Source organism: Camelina sativa, chromosome 11 (genome assembly GCF_000633955.1).
Source record: "Camelina sativa cultivar DH55 chromosome 11, Cs, whole genome shotgun sequence".
In the NCBI taxonomy this organism is placed as follows: Eukaryota; Viridiplantae; Streptophyta; class Magnoliopsida; order Brassicales; family Brassicaceae; genus Camelina; species Camelina sativa.
Window position 1 is genome coordinate 42,147,176 of NC_025695.1, and position 20,179 is coordinate 42,167,354.

The 20,179-nt window shown below is 36.2% G+C and overlaps 1 protein-coding gene across 1 annotated transcript; it reads right to left on the minus strand.

Moving 5' to 3' along the window:
- Positions 17,987-18,433, minus strand: LOC104728878 (protein PXR1-like; the record flags this gene model as incomplete). The annotated part of the gene is made up of 1 exon (XM_010447803.1): positions 17,987-18,433. A coding segment is annotated over exon 1 (447 nt), but the record flags the coding sequence as incomplete, so codon positions are not given.

A 20,179-nucleotide genomic window follows, 5' to 3' on the forward strand; every position in this document is an offset into this window, starting at 1 on the left:
ACCGGCGAACCAAAATTGGAACAAATATATAAATGTATTCCTTGTTCCAGAAAAAGGTTTCCTGTCAGATTTTTGGCAATTGTTACACCAAGAAAAATATTCATAAGTATGTACACATCAAAGTTTATTCACTATATTAATGGATCGGAGGTTTATTCATTATATTAATAGGTTTTGTTTTTCACTCGCTTGCTCTTCAGTTTTCACGAAGAACATCTTATTTATGTCTCTCTCCTTCTCACCCGACTCTCAAAGCTCTGTCTTGGGAAGCCTGCGTTTGTAAAATCCTCTCTTCTGATCACTCCCTCTAATGGCTTCTCATCTACCGTGCTGCAAACTCCTCCTTGTTCCATCGTAGAAGCTAGCTATTCCATATGGAGCGGTTCTTGAAAAACTCGTGATTAATGTACGCTAACGAAGATGGCTAGCTACACTTATTTAGAGAGAATAAGATGGCTAGCTACACTTATTTATAGTATACAAATGTATAATTGTGTCTATGTTTCCTCTGTAATTAATAAGTCCAATAAATTTTACGCAACAAAATTTTGATACAAGTATATGTAATTAGTAATAAATTAACTACGCACGGCTTTTACATGTTTATATTTAACATATATACGGTATATATGTTACATACCCATGTGGTAGTATTTCATATTTAGATAATTAGATTTATGTGTTTATATTTAATAATACGACGTGATTATATATTGATAGTGCATCAGAGCTCTGAAGGTAACAGGAGGCTGTGGAGTGTCTCATGTCTCAGAGGATTGCTATGCTGATGTGGCGGCGTGCTGACGTAGAGATATTTTGTGGGACACGATGACAAGATGCGTGAGAAGGAAGAGAAAAGAGTTCAAGATATACTCGAGGATATTGAGAGTATATTTGATTAGAAGAGATAAGAAAGGATATTGTCTTAGGGATAAGGAATATTTCCTATTAGTTAGGATACACTAAGATCTAGGTTAGAGATCGTTTGTGGGGATATAAGTAGACTAGTGCTAGCCGAAAAAAGAGCTAGCACTCATGGGATAAAAGTTGTGAGTTTTGTAAACCTTCAAGCGAACACAAAAAGCTTTGAAGGTGAGTGTATTTTTAATTCTTTTAGATCTACACAGGGTGTTGTGTTAGATAGATAGGAGAGTGAGCTTAGTTTCAAGTTTTGTAAGAAACTAGAGTTTTTATAAGATTGATTAAAGTGTTTGCTTGGCGCGTTCCAAGTGTGTTATTTTGTGTGTGGTGTTCTCTATACCTTAACAATTGGTATCAGAGCAGACACCTGATAAAAAGTTCTGGTATATTTTTCAACAGGTGAGATCTTGCAACTAGGGTATGGAGAAATCCCTGGAGTTTGTTGCGTTACAAGGACCATTGAAACTGGATCCGGAATGCTTTGGTTACTCGAAAGTTTCGATCAAGCAGGTCATCTCGAGCCTCAACATGGAAGCATGGTTTGCAGTGGAGGACGGCTGGTCACACCATACTGAGAAGGATGAACAAGGTGAACTGGTACCAAAACACAGGAAGAAGTAGACAGATGAAGAAAAGGCAGAGTCCAAGCACAATTCGCAGGCGCTGACAGTCATCTTCAAATCTCTGCCAAGAGACATTTTCAATCAAGTTCAAGGATGTGTGTCAGACAAGGAGGCGTGGGACATTCTGGTCATCAAATTTGAAGGCACATGTAGAGTTAGGCGCACAAGACTGGAAAATCTTGCATCTGACTTTAAAAATTTACAAATGACTAAAACCGAATCTGTGGCTGATTATAGCAGTTGTTTGAGTGGTATTGCACAAGAATCTGTTGTTTTGGGAAAACGATACAAGGACAAGAAGTTGGTCAAGAAGTTCCTCAGAAGTTTACCTGACAAGTTCCAACCTCACAGATCTGCTATTGATATGTCCCTGAATTCTGATGAGCTCAAGTACAATCAAGTCGTTGGGATGATGCAGGCGTTTGAGATGCAACTAAAGAAGAAAGAGAAGATGAACGCAAAATCATTTGCTCTGAAAGCTATAGAAGAAAAGAAACTTGCTGAATCTCAGGAGGTTGCAGACGAAGAAAAAGTGGGTCTGTTGGTGAAGAAGTACTTCCGTAAGATGGAGAGAGGTCAGCAAAAGGGAACAACGTTACTCACAAACGCTGATTCTGATAAGGGGTTCAGGAAAGGTGATAAGTCGGAGCGTCAGTGTGCTGAGTGTGAAGGGTATGGGCATTACAAGGCTGAATGTCCAAACAACAAACGTAAGAACTCTCTGCAATGCTATGGGTGTAAGGGTTATGGTCATACCAAGACTGACTGTCCGTCACAAGGAAACAAACAGAAGTCTTACATCACATGGAGTGAAAGCGATTCAGATGAAGAAGACAACAAAGGTGAAATTCTGAACAATTTTGTGGCTCTGCTGGGGGTTATTGAGGAAGATGAAGAAGATGAAGCTCTGTTGTTAGAAGAAGACTTAGATAAGAAGGTTGAATCTGATTTAGATGGAGAGTGAGTGTGCAGCATGCTTGTCAATGGAAGATCATATAGGGATCCTTATCAAGACTGTGTTGCAAAAGACTCATCACATCAGTGAGTTGACTACCGAGAGAGATACTCTTCAAATGAATGTTGAAATGCTTTCTAAAGAACTGAGTGAAGAAAAAGCCAAGTCTCTGCGTCTTGAGAAACAATTGGAGGAACAACTGAAGAACATCAGAATGCTAAGTAAGGGTATCAAAGATCTGGATACCTTACTTAGTACTGGACAACCAAGCACCGTAAAGTGGGGTCTGGGTTATCAAGGAGCCAACTAAGACAAGTCTATTCAATTTGTTAAAGGGCAGAACTCTGAGCCGAAACTGAAGGAACAGTTTCAGGTTACATCAACCGGTCAACATAATCAGTTCCCTAAACGGAATCCAAATCACAGGCGAATGAGTGTGCAGCATGGGTTGCCGAGAAGACAGTCGTATGACTCACATGGTTATCAACAGCCTGCTCAGCACTCTGTTCACCTCAGCAGAAGGAGAGGATGTTGGTATTGTGGTCATCTAAATCATCATAAGGCTCAGTGCTACAAGTTTCAGAATCGTGTGTCAAATCTTGTGCAGCATGGCAGCTTTTATCCAGTTGTTAGAAGAGTTAGACAAGGGTATGTCAGGAAAGATGATCTTTATTGTAATGTTGCATATACAGCCGATAGAACTGAGGTTGATCAGGCCAAATGGTACTTTGATAGTGGGTGCTCCAGACACATGATAGGTGCTTTTGACAATTTGTCTCATATAAAAGATATTGCTGTTGGAAAGTCACGTTGGGAGATGGAGGAAAGGGTACTATCCGAGGAAAGGGTGCAACTAGTGGTAACACTCAACCACATCAGAAGGATGTATTCTTGGTTGATGGTTTGAAGGCTAATTTGATCATTGTCAGTCAGTTTTGTGATGAAGGCTTGGATGTTACCTTTACTAAGAAGGACTGTATAGCGGTTGATCAACAAGGGTCTGTAAAACTCAGAGGAAAATGATCTGGGAATAATTGCTATATGTGGAAATCTGAAATGCAATGCTTTAATGCAACCGCTGAGTTGAAAACAGAGTTGTGGCATCAGAAACTTGGTCATCTGAATGTTCGGACAATGCTGAAGTTGGCAAGACAAGAAGTTGTACATGGACTGCCTAAGCTAAAAAGCGATCCACATTTCACATGCGGACCATGCAACAAGGGCAAGTAGATCAAGGCATCTCATGGTCCTTTAACAGATATTCGCACAAGCCATGCTCTTCAGTTGGTTCACATGGATCTGATGGGTCCTATCCAAGTTCAAAGTATATCTGGCCGACGATACATCTTTGTGATGGTTGATGATTTCACTCGCTACACCTGGGTAAGATTTCTTCGTGATAAATCTGATACACTTGAGTGCTTTTGTATACTTGCTTTGCAGATCAAAAGTGAGAAGTGTTCAATCGAAACCATTCGGAGTGATCATGGTGGAGAGTTCCAAAACGACAAGTTTGAACAATTTTGTGGGCATCAAGGCATTACTCATCAATACTCTGCACCAAGAACACCAGAACAAAATGGAGTTGTTGAACGTAAGAACATGACGCTATAAGAGATGGCACGAGCTATGCTGCATGGAAATCAGGTTCCTCAACGGTTCTAGGATGAAGCGGTGAACACATCCTGTTATAACATCAATCATGTGTATGTTTGCCCCGGGACCACTAAGACTCCCTATGAGTTATGGAAGGGGAAGTCTTAGTGATGAAGGCATCCTTCTGGGCTATTCTGGACATAGCACTACCTTTCGGGTTTACAACAAACGCATGCGATCTGTTCAGGAGACTGACAATGTTGTGTTTGATGATAATTCCTTCCTACAGATTGCAGTGGTACCTATTGTCTCTGACAAAGACCTGGTAACTGATGATGAGAAGTCTGAGCCAGAATCTACCAGTCCTATTGTCTCTGACAGGCATGTGTTATCTTCAGATTCGGTTCCTGTATCTTCTCAGGTTCATCGTAATCACTCCTCTACTGATGTTATAAGTGCGATTCAAGGGGGGGGGGGGNAATTACTAGAGGAAAGCAAATTGATTTTGCTTAGCTAGCTGGAAAGAAACAAAAGGCTATTGTTCCGGAGTCTGTTTCTCAGGACTCTGAAGTAGTGCAATTTGCATGTTTTGTTTCTACTATTGAGCCCAAGAATCACAAGGAGGCACTTCGTGATGAGTTCTGGGTTGCTGCTATGCAAGATGAGTTGGAACAATTTGAACGAAGTGATGTATGGGAACTCACTCAGCGTCCTGCTAATGTCAATGTAGTAGGAACGAAGTGGATATTCAAGAATAAGAATGATGCGAGTGGCTGCATTGTGAGGAACAAAACAAGGTTGGTAGTCCAGGGTTATTCTCAAATCGAGGGAATTGACTTTGATGAAACCTTTGCTCTGAGAGCAAGATTTGAGTCAATCAGATTTATGTTTGGTATGGCATGCGCTCTTAAGTTCACCTTGCATCAGATGGATGTTAAAAGTGTCTTTCTAAACGGAATACTCCAAGAGGAGGTTTATGTCGAGCAACCAAAAGGCTTTGAGATCTCTCAGCATCCTGAACATGTTTACCATCTAAAGAAAGCCATGTATGGTCTAAAGCAGGCACCACGAGCATGGTATGAGAGGTTGAATACGTTCCCTATGGACCAAGGATACAGTCGAGGAAGTGTGGACAAAACGTTGTTTATTCTTAACAGCAACAACGATCTGATGTTTGTTCAGATCTATGTAGCTGACATTGTCTTTGGTTCCACATGTCAACCTCTGGTAAAAAAGTTTGTGGAAAGCATGTCTCAGGAGTTTGAAATGAGTATGGTGGGAGAGTTAAGATATTTTCTGGGATTGCAAGTTGAACAATCGGCTGATGGGATCTTTGTATCTCAGAGCACCTATGCCAAGGAGTTAGTGGAGCGATTTGGATTAGGAAAGAGTAAAGAAGCAAAGATTCCTATGGGCACGAATGACAAACTCTTAAAGGATGAAGAAGGAGAGGATGTAGATGAGAGATTATACAGAGGAATGATTGGAAGCCTGCTGTATCTGACTGCTAGCCGTCCAGACATATGTCTGTCAGTAGGGATTTGTGCACGCTATCAAGCCAAGCCCAAGATGTCACATCTACTAGCTGTAAAGAAGATCATCAAGTACATCAAAGGGACTGTAGACTTTGGTATTTTCTATACAAAGGATACCAACACCGCTCTGAGTGGGTATTGTGATGCTGATTGGGCAGGATCTGGCTGTTGTACACAACTCCTGTGGATGCGTCAAATGGCTTCTGACTATGGTATGAATTTTGATACTCATTTAATTCATTGTGATAATTTGAGTGCAATAAATATTTCCAAGAATCCGGTTCAGCATTCACGAACCAAACACATTGATATTAGACACCACTTTGTTCGTGAATTAGTTGAGACGAAACTGATTGAGATTGACCATGTGAGCACTGATTTATAGTTAGCTGATTTATTTACCAAGCCTTTGGACTTCAACAAATTTGTAAATCTAAGGAAGTCCATTGGTGTCTGTGAATTCTAATCTATTTGCCTGAGCTGTGTTGATCTGAGACAGGAACGTGAGCTAGGACAGATCATGGAAATCCTAGAATATATAGAAAATCAGCACTTTGAAAGTAACTGTGGGAAATAGCTGCTTGTCATGCCGGTCTGTCCATTCTGTCAAATGTTGTCATGACTTAAGGAGGTCAAAGAGCTGTGAAGAGACATGCACATACATCCTCATGATTAATGGTCTGATTGGATAACAAGTCTGGGATCAGTGGTTGAAAAATCAAGTGATGTCACTGATGTTCAAGATGGTGAAACAGCTATCAGAAGGGTGAGTGAAATATAAAAAATATATATAAATATATATATATGTGATCTTCAAAGAGAGAATCTTCAACTGCCTTAACATGTTGGGAGGGACTTTAGACTAAAGGCATGTCAGTGTGAAAGACTACCCACATGCAACAAGTCCCTAATTTTCAACAATTCAATAGGTCGTGATAGCTCCTGGCAAAGGTTCTAAACAAGTGATTGACACAGCAAAGGTATGTGTAGTGCTTTGTTTTGTTTTATGTTCAAATATATATATATATACATATATATTCTGCTGACATGTGTTTTTTCTCGATCTGGGTGCTTTCACGTTTATTCTTAGTGGATGTGTGTATCAGATGTTTTGGTTCATGGACTGATTATGTTTTCTTTAAAGGGGTGAAGAATGTGATTTATGAAGGTCCTGTGATTAATGCATATGAGATGAAAAGGGAAAAAGATTCGATGTGCATTAACAGATTCATTGAGTGTTTTCAGGGTTGATATGTTTATTGGGCCGAGTCACTTCAGCCCATTAGGTCACACGAGGGTGTATAAAAGGAGTGTCTAGGGTTTTGAGTTTTCCTCATCATCTTTGCAATTTCAATTCATTGTCGATTAAACTTCTAACTTCTTTTCTCTCTTGATTTGGTGCTCTAACCTTTGATCATCATGAAATATGTCTTTAGTGGCTTTCACTATGATTCTAGTTCGGATAAGGAGCTTCACACCCCTCCGTCAACCCTACCTCCGCCGTCTCCGCATGTTCCGATCGATCCAACCACGGCGATGATCGTCTACAAGCCCCGAGACGAATTGACTTCAGCAACCCTGACACCAGATAATCCGCTGCCCATGCCTGCTTTCATCGAGGAGGATCACGACACATGCAACTCTTCGTCTTCTCCGCCAAGGAAGTTGTCCTCTCGTTTTCCGGTGGTTGATTTCACCGGTGATGTTCCTGTGCCCGGTCTGTCAAATCAGGGAATCTCATCCCGTCTGTGCAAGCGACAATCGACTGCTGATGTCAACAGCCGCGACTCCAAGCGTCTGTCTCTTGGCAAGGAAAAGGGTGTTTCCACTTCTCGTGGTGCTCCTTCAAAAGAGTTTGACTCAAAACGGTTCATATCCTCTGACGCTGCTCGTAGGTATGGTTTCTTTGCCTCTCGAACCCTTGCCTCTGAAGTTTGCTACTCTCTGGGAGTAGATGATCAAGCTAGGGAGCTGATTGATCACGTTGGTCTGTTGAAAACCATCACCCAAGTTGGATCTTATGATTCTGATGTGGTCTATGAGTTTTGGGCGAATCTCCCAGCGGTTAAGGTTGAGGGGGAGTCGGTTGATGTGCTTGTCAGAGATTGGATTTATGATTTTTCCATAAGTCGCATCAATGCCTTGTTCGGTCTCCAATTTATTGATGTGCGCGAACAATGACTGCAGACAGCTGCTATTTTGGAGGAGGACCTCGCTCTTTTTCTGTCTGGTGGCAAAGTGAAACCCTGCAAGCAGCTGGTGTAAATAGCAATCAAGGACCCGGTCATCAAGGATCTGCATAAGATATGCTGCAGCAACTGGTCTCCCACGGTGACCACCGGGTACGTTTTGACAAACAGAGCAATGGTGATCTACATGATTATGCATCGCATTCCGTTTGACTTTGGGAGGATGATCTACGATCAGATTATCCAGTTGGGTCTTCAAGCTCAATCAGGTTTCTGGTTGCCGTTTCCCAGTCTCATCCATCGGCTCTTGGAAGCTCAGCGACCTGTTCCGAGTCTTCAGTCACAGGACAAGAAGAAGACCAAGGGGAAGAAAACCGTTTCTGGTCCTATGGAGTTTGTTCTTCGGAGTGGTTCGTCTGCAGAGCGCAAAGTCATCTGGTTGGCCATTCAAATACTGCAAGACGCCTTGGAAGCTGGTAAGTAGTCACTGCTCTGTGTGCACTTCTCTGTTGTTATTGATATTTTTGACTAATCTGTGCCAAACAAGCAGGGGGAGATGAGTCTGATTCAAATGCTTGAGGGGGAGTTTGAGCTGAGGGGGAGCTGTTTTTTTTGTTGTTGTTTATTTTTGCTGCTCCTTGTAGTTTTAGTTTTCAGACTTGTGTCCCGTTTTTAGTTTGAGACGTGTTTTTGGATTTGTCTAACATTTTGATTGGTCTCATTGTTTATTCGGTGATCGTTTAACTGTATGTTGTCTTTGAGAGATGTGATGCACTGTTGGTACAGTTGTGCATGTTTTTGGTCTTTGTTGGTTGTTTGTGTTTCACAGGTTAAATGCAACGGATGCTTGTTTGACAAGTTCAGTCAAAAAGGGGGAGATTGATAGTGCATCAGAGCTCTGAAGGTAACAGGAGGCTGTGGAGTGTCTCAGAGGATTGCTATGCTGACGTGGCGTGGCGTGCTGACGTGGAGATATTTTGTGGGACGCAATGACAAGATGCGTGAGAAGGAAGGGAGAAGAGTTCAAGATAACTCGAGGATATTGAGAGTATATTTGATTAGAAGAGATACGGAAGGATATTGTCTTAGGGATAAGGAATATTTCCTTTTAGTTAGGATACACTAAAATCTAGGTTAGAGATCGTTTGTGGAGATATAAGTAGACTAGTGCTAGCCGCAAAAAGAGCTAGCACTCGTGGGATAAAAGTTGTGAGTTTTGTAAACTTTCAAGCGAACACAAAAAGCTTTGAAGGTGAGTGTGTTTTTAACTATTTTAGATCTACACAGAGTGTTATATTAGATAGATAGGAAAGTGAGCTTAGTTTCAAGTCTTGTAAGAAACGAGAGTTTTTATAAGATTGATTAAAGTGTTTGCTTAGCGCGTTGCAAGTGTGTTATTTTGTGTGTGGTGTTTTCTATACCTTAACATATATCTCTGGTTATGTTTACAATATTAAATTATTAGATGTATTTGGTATTATCTTTGGCTTTGTTCTGTTTTCATTTTCTATTTTGTTTATATTGGTCCGCCGGTTCACTTGTGTGTTTAGTCATTGTAGTCGATTTAGAGTTAGTCTGGTGTTAGTTGCGATACAAGATCCACAAGTGGGAAGAGTAAACTCGTAGCAAAAGTTGGTTCACTCGATTTTATTTATTTACAAACCAAAACCGGTATTCTTTTCTACCGATTCTCGGAACATTGAGAATCATCAAAGTAAAAACAGCACAAGACAAGAAAGAAAAAAACCCCTCTACATGGATGGATGCCGTGCCAACGACTTGAGAGGCTTAGGGCTAAATTTTTTTTAATTATTTTTAAAAAAGTTTAATCAATATATTATCTAAAATTTGGGTTAAAATATTTTTTCATAGATTTTTTGGATCAAATATTATGAGGTATAAAAGATGACAACAAAAAGATAAAGATAATGATGATAAAAGATCAAATTTTTACTTAAAAACACTTGAATATTAAAATTAACTGAATAAATTCTAAAAAATATTTATCAAATGTGGCCTAAAAAAGTATGATTGGGGATGTGGCCTAGGGCTATTGCCCCTTTTTATATCAAGTAAGCACGGCACTCATGGATCATGGATGCCCGAATGTTTTATAATAAACGCTTTGTTGATCAAAAATATAAGCAAAACTCTCTAATCCGCATGCAATGCACACGGCTTAAATATTAGAAAAATCACTCTCATAATCGGATTTATATGAGGCTGGTTAATATATATAGTCATCAATACACTGCCTTAATGAATTGTATATTATTATTTGAATCATAATTAATCCAGAATAATATCATGTATAAAATGTTATTATACGCTTGAATAGTAAGAGTCTAAAATTTTCAATTGTCACATCATTGCATACAAATTATACAGTACTGCAATGAAACAGCACGTTGTAATTAATCGGAACATTACAAAATTATCATTTATCAATTTTAGGCACACTTTATTCTCGTTATTTTTAGTGTATGTAAACTCGAATTACCGAGGAAAGTAATCGGCTGAGACGTAGAAGCGACTAAGCGTGAGAACGTGAGATCACAAAAAGTATAGATTGAGTTGAGGTAAATTAAAACAGAAATATAAGTAACCTTGACAAGTTGGAAGAAACCACAATTAGAAAGAGATGGAACCGTATACATGATGTGAACAAAATATCAAAGAAACAAACCTCGTCTAATCGTATATATACATGTGATAAGGATCGCAAACCCCTGCTTCCTCTCATAACGTGTCATGTATTCTGAGCCATGCGTTATCCACAATTTTTATATCTTCAAAAGTAGATTTCACTATTACCAGTTTGCGTAACAGTTCATATAATTGCCTTGGTGCATGTGTTTGTCGTTCCAACAATTTGAGATAATATTGGATTTGTCACACTTGACTCTCGAAATTGTCGTTTTGTTTGCTTCCCTGCTACTGAGCGGGCTTTCGTATGCCTTTGGTTTTGAATCAGAGAATAGGTGTACTTTCTGAAGTATCGTTAAGAAAACACCAACGGAGGATCTCGCTCCTCTCTCTCCAATCTTGAACAGGAAGGTACATGTTTACCATTTCCTCTGTTTCTAGTCTGAAGAAGCTCGATCCAGTCTGGTTATGTGAGAAGGATGCTTTTGAGAGAGTCAAGCGCGCTTATATTAATTGGTGACGACTAGGCTATTTAAGATGGATGAGAATCTTTGTGTATTAAGAAGCAGGATATGGGTGGTAACCGGATGCTCGAGCTCTTTGCTTCTACCATGAAACCCTGAATTTTTTAATTCATGTTTTATGTTAGTCTGTTGAGGACTTTGATCTTGATGTGTCGTTTATTATGTTGGTATTATTGGTGGTACTGGAACCTTAATAATGTGTGTGTTCATCTTTATGAATGTGAAACATTTTTATGGATCGATGAGGAAGATGACAACATTCTAAATTAAGTTGTTGCAAAAAGTTCTTTTCAAGTTCATATATATTAGTTCTTTAGATATCAATTCTATATCATTCCAAAACACTTTTTACATTGAACCTGAAAACAAAAACGTTGGCTAGCCTATATATAATACTATATATATATATCAAACTCTGAGTTCATCGCCATGCATACATGCATTAAAACGCTAGGCAGCTAGCTTCTATATATATATCAAACTCTGAGTTCATCGCCATGCATACATGCATTAAAACGCTAGGCAGCTAGCTTCTATATATATATCAAACTCTGAGTTCATCGCCATGCATACATGCATTAAAACGCTAGGCAGCTAGCTTCTATATATATATCAAACTCTGAGTTCATCGCCATGCATACATGCATTAAAACGCTAGGCAGCTAGCTTCTATATATATATCAAACTCTGAGTTCATCGCCATGCATACATGCATTAAAACGCTAGGCAGCTAGCTTCTATATATATATCAAACTCTGAGTTCATCGCCATGCATACATGCATTAAAACGCTAGGCAGCTAGCTTCTATATATATATCAAACTCTGAGTTCATCGCCATGCATACATGCATTAAAACGCTAGGCAGCTAGCTTCTATATATATATCAAACTCTGAGTTCATCGCCATGCATACATGCATTAAAACGCTAGGCAGCTAGCTTCTATATATATATCAAACTCTGAGTTCATCGCCATGCATACATGCATTAAAACGCTAGGCAGCTAGCTTCTATATATATATCAAACTCTGAGTTCATCGATTCGTCGTCTAAAGATTATATGGTATCGTTAAGAGATAGCAGCATAGAGACAGAGAGAGAGAAGAGTTGTTAGTTACATATAATGTGGGTATGAGAATTAATGAACCAATCAGAATAACAAAAAAGACAATGAGAAATAAATTTAAAAAGAAAGATGTGATAGATAAAAACTAAACGAAGGCGACATTTGCTGACGTGTAAAACAAGTTAAACAAAAAAATGTATGTTTGTTGTGAATCTAAAACGAAGACATTGGTTGGACATTTTAAGTTTGTGTGTTTATTATTAAGTTTGTGTGTTTATTATTCTAGTTATATTATATGTTTGGATAACATTAAATGTCAGAAACAGACAAAAAAAGACTGAACATATATATATATACGGAAGTTGGAGCTCTGTTCTAGTTGTTCCCCTAGATAATTTTTGGTAGGGTCTAGATAATTTTTTTGCTTGGATAAAACCGTTTGGCCTTTCGTTAGATTATAGTATTATACTAAAAACGGTCCAAAAAAATTTGACTCTTTTTTTCTTTTAATGGTTTACATACATTATCTATAAATCAAATGTTAATTTTTCTATATACATGATACAACCTAAAACGTTTTGTGCATTTGAATACCTAAAATGTGTGTGTAATTAGAAAGAAAACAAATTTAAAAAAGAGGTGTTTTGATGATTTGAGACTATCTCTTCACTACTGAGATTTTGCCACGTGTTGTCCCCCCCATTAGAAATTTAGAGTTAGTCTCATCATGCCTTTAGTTTGTTACGGATAAAAAACAAACAAAAAGTAATGATGGAAAGTATACGAAGTCAGTCCGCCGTTGTTGCACCAAGAAAGAAATCTGAATATAATGTTCAGTGTGGACCACTTTCAAGTGTTTGTCCAGTCTGAGATGTGGAGTGTGGACTGCTTTTTTTTTATTTTGTCAATGTGTGAAGAAGCAAATGGTTAAAACTGTACAATATACAAAAAAACTATTACACACACCAAAACGTTACTCCATGATCTCGAGTACTTTCAAACACTGAATCGATAAAAGAAAAAAACAGCTTTTAAATCTTTTCATCTTATACAATTTTTTTTTTTACCCTCTTATTAGATGTGGCAAACTAAAGTTCATGACTTTAAAGAGAGATGTGACAAACTAAAGGGTTCATTAGAACTAGCGTTTATTTCGTGTACTTAGTTTTGGTTATTAACGCATGTGTGTGTGTGGATGTATTTTATTCTGTGATGTAAACAAAGAATTAAGAAAAAGTGACAACTTGTGCCCAGAAAGGTGCCCTTGATATGGAAAGACCAAAGCCTCAGAATTTGCTATTTTCTTACCATATATCTTCATGTCTACATATGATTTGTTTGGCCCTCATTATACAACGCACAAAATGGCGTAGACTGATTTTTGCAAAATTGGATAGAAGGGAGAGGGAAACAAAGTTTTACTTGCGTTAAATAAACCTGGAAAAAAAAACAAACTTTTGGTAAAACAGACTATTATATATCCTAACATAATGAATACACATGTTGATCAACTGGGCCCGACTGGTTCAACAGCAGCGTTTGTGGTTGCGTTTGCGAGAAATTGCAGAAGTGGATTGTTGCGGTTTCAAGCGTTTTGAATGATTATTTTAGCGTTTTAAAATGGATACGTTTGCGGGAGTTTACGAATGGTTGACCAGCGAGTGCAATAGCAGTTAAAACATAATAAATGTTTAAAAAGACCAAATTTTTTATTAAACTTGATTTATAATTAAAAATTATTAAAAAAATACTAAAATGATAATTTAAAAAACAAATAAATTTCATATTGAAATACTTATTATTTTCTGCATTTGGATTTTTACCAAAACTTTAATCAAGTAATTTGATAAATGACAAATATATGTTTTAGATTGTAGATCTTCTTTTTAAATCATACACACTCAATAAGTTTCGTGGGGCAGTAGTTGCATTAGTAGTAATGATCAAACGAGAGTTGAGAAGACTTGTGATTTGTTTATATATTTTTCAAAAAATAATCTTATTTTTAAAATTTCTGATGAAATGTTATATTTATTTAGATTTTTTTGAACATATGTGCGATGTGTCATTAAATTTACATCAAATTTTCTAAGTTATTGTGAATTGAAATCTTATTTTTCTTCAAATTTTTTATTTTTTAATATTCTCAATCGTATTCGTACTTTATTTTCTCCAATCTTTAATGAATAAAATAGTTAGATAAAAGATATATATAAAAAATATTTTATTATCATTGATTTGTTTCAAGTTAAAAAAAAAATTCAACCGCAATTGCCCGCAACCGCAAACGCTTGCGGGAAACAGTTTTAGAAATTCAATGGTTTAAAGCGATTGAGAGAGATTTGGAGCGTTTGGAAGCAGTTTATGTGATTGGTACCAATCACTAATAACCACTACTACTTGTAAACATTGCGTTTACGGGTGGTAGCGGGAGAACGAGTGAGGTCCTAAAAAAATGGGATCATGCAAATATAACCGGATAATCATATTATAGTATCATTAAATCAACATATAAACCTGTAATCGAAATACCACACGTGCATGTATATAAAAAAAGTTGATATTTTTTTTTTATTTTTTTCATGTTTTTAATTAAGGTTTTTCTTTAATTTGGGCATATTTTATTAGATGTATTTCACAATAATTTATCAGGTTTGTTAACGAATTTTTCTTGGGTTTCATAACTATGTCTTTTATCTATTGAGACGGTCTTGATCAAAGTTACAAGGATGTCAAATAATGAACCTAATCAAATCGTCGGAACATACATGCATGCAGCGGAAGCAAAGAAAATCGCATTTAATGCTTTATGCATATGCAACAATTATGGACCATATATATATGCATCATACTACGGATCATGTATAAATGACGTAGTTACAAATTGTGTAGATAATTTTTAAAGTAATACAAATGTATAATTGTGTCTATGTTTTCTCTGTATATTAATAAGTCCAAAAAATTTGACGCAACAAAATTTTGATACAAGTACGTATATATGTAAGTAGTAATAAATTAACTACGGCTTTTACATGTTTATATTCAACATACGGTTTGTTACATACCCATGTGGTGGTATTTCATATTTAGATAATTAGATTTATGTGTTTATATTTAATAATAAGATTAATTTTGTTCATACTTTATTCGCGTCCATGTGTACTCAACTAATAATGATTATGTGAGAGGATGTGATATGATATGTTTATATTTTTGTCTCTGTGCCTTTTAAACCGATGAATTAAATAAATAAAAACGATAAAAGCAAACCGGAAAGAAGAAAATGAAGAGCCTTTTGTTTCATAAGCAAACAAACGAACTCATAAATTTTATGTTACTCTCTTCTCTGCAAATAATTTTTTGATACACTTTTAAGGTGTCACATTATAATTGGTCAAGGGACCTTAGGGACGTCAGGAAACTGAGGACACCGACCTTAATATTGTCGACCTCTTTACTACTCTCTCCAGCTAATAAAGTATTTATTTGGTATTATTGCCAATGAAAAAAATATACAAATTAGATAAATAAATAGATAGAGATATATACATGGAAAACATATCCAATTTGCAAAAACCACTTTAGCCATTTTTGGTTTATCTGATGAAGGCTAAATAATTATGGTCTTATGAGTTATAATCAGAGGAAAATAAATATAATAATATATATAGACATTAGACGGGTCAGTAGGACACAACAAAAGAAATGGATATATGAAGATGGTATTTGTAACCTTGTGGACCTGCTTTGGTCTTTCCTGGGACACAAAGTAAGTTGTCACTTCACATATTCTTTTACATTACAGAATAATAAACAAATTTCAATTTATCTTATAATATATATCATATATCGTAAGTAAACTACATATTTAACAAGTTACCTTTTCTCTTAGAAAAATAGCTATTTTAATTTGGCCACTACAACGTAATTTTTATTTTATTTCTAAAGAAAAGAAATCCGAGTGACGCAACAGTGAAAACAAGCAAAGCCAATCTGTATATACAAACCCAAATATTTTTAGGATTTGTTTGGCATATTAGTACCTCTTTTAAACTTAATTGACAAACTAATACATTTACTATTCAAAATTAGAAAAATAGGTGTTGTGTAATAGAGAATGTGTGAGATATGAGAGATTGTGGGACATAGGCTTGAGTGAGAAGATTACCAAAAGAGGTTTGTGTATAGATGAGAAATAAAGTTTTTTAATTGTTAATATAATATTTTTTTGGATACAAAAAAATCTATATTTTTTCTTTACAATTTGATATAAATTTTATTTAATAATTTTAAAATATATTATATACATCTTTTGTATCCGTACACCTTATTTTGTCTACAGATGTCTATATACCTTATTAAGTGTACAAACACATATTATTAAGTGTACAGATGTAATTTGTACAAAATCATTGCAATACATATATCTGAAAACCTAAGAATTAAACAAATTACATCTGTACACTTAATAATGTGTATAGACATCTGTACACTTAATAATGTGTACAGATGTGTGTACAGACATATGTACACTTAATAATGTGTACGGATATAAAATTTGTAAAAAATATTTAACATTATCAAATAAAATTATCAAACAAAATGCATATCAAATTATAAAGAAAAAATATAGATTTTTATACATTTTTAAAATTTTAGAAAACAAATTTTAATTAGCCAGTATTTTTGTTTTAAAATTGTAGAAAACATATATTAAAAAAAAAATCAGAAACTCAATGACATGTATTGTAAATATAAAATGTTGATGAATAGTAGACAATAGTAAAAAATGTAGAATTTGTTCATTATAAATAGTGATTGTATTACTTTTACAATTATTTTTTTAAAACTGTCTAAAATACCAAATATCTCATATTTTTAAGGCTCCCAAAAATAAGAGACCTCCTCCTTCACTTCATCACGTGACCGACAAGTACTCTCTCTCTGTGGCACAGTGCAACAACGGCGGTATTCTTTTGCATATCTTTGGATATAGTACACACAGAGTCACCATCACAGTTTTAATCATTACTTTTGTTTTGGACTAACAGTGCAAATATAAATTTATTTTTCAAAGGCTTGGACATATTTGATATTTGCTTTCTAGCCTTCATCAAAACAACTAATAATTCTAGTAGGGTCGGACCACGTGGCACAATCTGAATAGTGAGTAATGTACCTATGAGGATTTGTGAAGAGAGAGATAGTCTCACTCAAACCATCAAACAGCAGCTTTCAAGATAATTCTTTTACGTGCATGGACTTTGTGTCCCCCATACCTAATATTTATAATTTGTTATGGCTAATTTAATCACACACATTTTACTTAATTCACATACGCAAAACGTCTAAGTTGTAGTAGCATCACGTAAAATAATGGAAAAAAAGAAAGAAATATTTGATCAATTTATAATTAAGGAAGTCACTAATTCAGTAAATTCAAGAAAAATAAACATCACTTTTGACGACGACCGTACTTTTTTGGTCTTAGCCACATGATCTTTTTCCAAGCAAAAAAACAATTATACACAATGGGAGATTAATTAACCAGTCTTTTTGTTTGTCGGTTTTCTCACATTTAATGGAAATAAAGAAGGATGCAAGATTAGGCCATTAGGGTATCCTTCAGCAAACAAGATTAAATAAAGATACAAAACGAAAAGAAGGATGCAAGATTAGGGTATCCTTAAGCAAACAAATACTAAACTTACTCTTCCTCATCATCCTCCTTCTCTTCTTCTTCCTTGTCCTCCTTCTCTTCTTCCTCCTTGTTCTCGTCCCCATCGTCCTCCTTCTCTTCTTCTTCCTTGTCTTCTTCCTCATCATCCTCCTTCTTCTCTTCTTCCTCCTTATTCTCGTCCTCATCATCCTTCTTCTCTTCCTCTTTCTTCTCAACTTGTTCCTTCTTCTCCATCTCCTTCTCTTGTTCCTTCTTCTCCATCTCCTTCTCTTGTTCCTTCTCCTTCTCTTGTTCCTTCTTGTTCTCTTCGTCCTTCTTCTCTTGTTCCTTCTTGTTCTCTTCGTCCTTCTTCTCTTGTTCCTTCTTATTCTTCTCTTCTTCCTTCTTCTTCTCCTTTCTTTCCATCTTCTCCTTATACGCCAGATCTTTCTTTTCCTTCTCTTCCAACCTCTTCTGCTTCTTAGCCGCCTTGTCCTGCCTCTTTTTCTCCTTTTTTTGTAATCGATGTTTTTGCTGAACGTCTTCAATAAGTGTCTCATTTTCCTCCTCCTTCTCCCTTAGCTCCTTATTCTCAGCATCCTTGGCTTCTGCCAAAGCTTGAGCATCTTTGTCATCAGTTTTGGAAGAAAACGGGAAATTTCCCAAGCTCTGAAGGATAGAACGTATCCTTGGAATCGGTGGAGAAATCTTTTTCAACATGCTTTTTTTGGTGTTTTTTTTAGAGAGAAAAAGAGATATGTGATTTTATGAGAGAGAGAGAGAGAGAGAGTGATCGGATATGGATTTATAGAGAGGCTCTCGCTATAGTGGTCATCACTGCACCGCTTTAATAAATAATAAAATATTAATCCAATATTCGTTTATTGGTACGCTGGTTTAGGTCTGCGAGAACCAATAAGTAAGTCGGAAGTAGAATCTTAGCAAAAAAGCTGGTTCATTCGATTTGGTTTATTCACAAACCCAACTGGGGTATCAGAAACTAAAACCGGTTTTTCTTATATGGTTAGCTAATAAGTTTCCATGTTCGTCTTAGATTTCACTGAAATTGATGATTTGCTAATCACTTCTCTACTAGTACTATTAGTTAATTAAGCATGACGGCGGTTTTAATTAATGAATAATCAATAATGAGACAAACTTTCACTTTCCAGTGACTTGCAAATACAAAGGTAAGCATGATTAGTCCAAGTTGATCAAAATGTAGTACTAGGCGTAACTAGTATTAAAATGAATGTTACCAGTTAGAAGTTCACTTGGAAGAGATCAGATGATGGTAGATTATATAAGATTAGAGAGAGTGCGAGCTAGTAGTCGTATACAATATGTGGATTTATACGATGTATATTATTAGTTGAATTATAATTAATCCACCAATTGAAATTGATCGTCTACAAGGAGGAAATGGCCTTGCCCACCAAGTTTTTCGACATTGTGGAGTATTGAAACAAATTCCGGTTTATTACCACGTCAGCCAAATTCCGGTTTAAGTAAATGTGTGTGTGTGTTCTTTTTTTTGTAATGCCTAGAATAACTTATCTCATGCATCTATCTACCATGTACTGGTCTCACTCATTATCTTATGGAATTGGTCCTCTTCGCCACACTATTACGCTAAAAGAAACATGAAAATAATTAAATACTACCCTATTTTAAATCTATGCTTTTTATTTAGATTTTGTATCTGGACGAAAATGTACAATGAAAATCAAGGTGCTCCTGTTGTGATGGTAATGTATGTATGTGCTACACTATGTGGCTTAGTACATAGAACACTGTCGGATCATCTCCTTTTAAAAGTAATACAGATATGTAGCTAGCTAGTCATACAGATAGACATAAGAACAAAAATCAAACGAAGTATAGCAGAGTCGACAGGTGAAGTTGATAAGAGATTGTTTTCTCTGTTTAAAGCTTATGTAGACATGTATATAAACAATGTAACATATCATTTCATTACAATATGTAATTTCAGCGAGCCAATACCAACAAAACGAGTTTTTAAAGTGAAGGGACAAATCCAATATTATGAATCTCAGAAAGTTTCAAAACTTGAACAACAAAAACGACATACGCCAAATTATGATCTGTAACACCAACTACTCGGGAAGATAAGCTTTTAACTGTGGATTCATGACTCGGACTCAATTCCAAAGTAGTAGCTAGCTAGACTATATTCATGACTCAGAACACCAAGTTTTAGTCTTTTAAGTCACACTCAAATCTTTTTGGATATTTTTGTGGAGTAAAAATGGAACCTAAAATTGACAGCAAAACTTGGACTAATAAGTAAGTTAGTGTAGTTTATATTGGTACGCTAGCTGGTTCACTGTTTATACTAACCAGGTACAAAAATCAAACTAAGTTAGTTGCATTAACAAAGTCGGTGAAGTTGTTAAGAGCTTCTTTTCTCTGTTAAGCTTATGCAGACTTGTAACATATCAATTA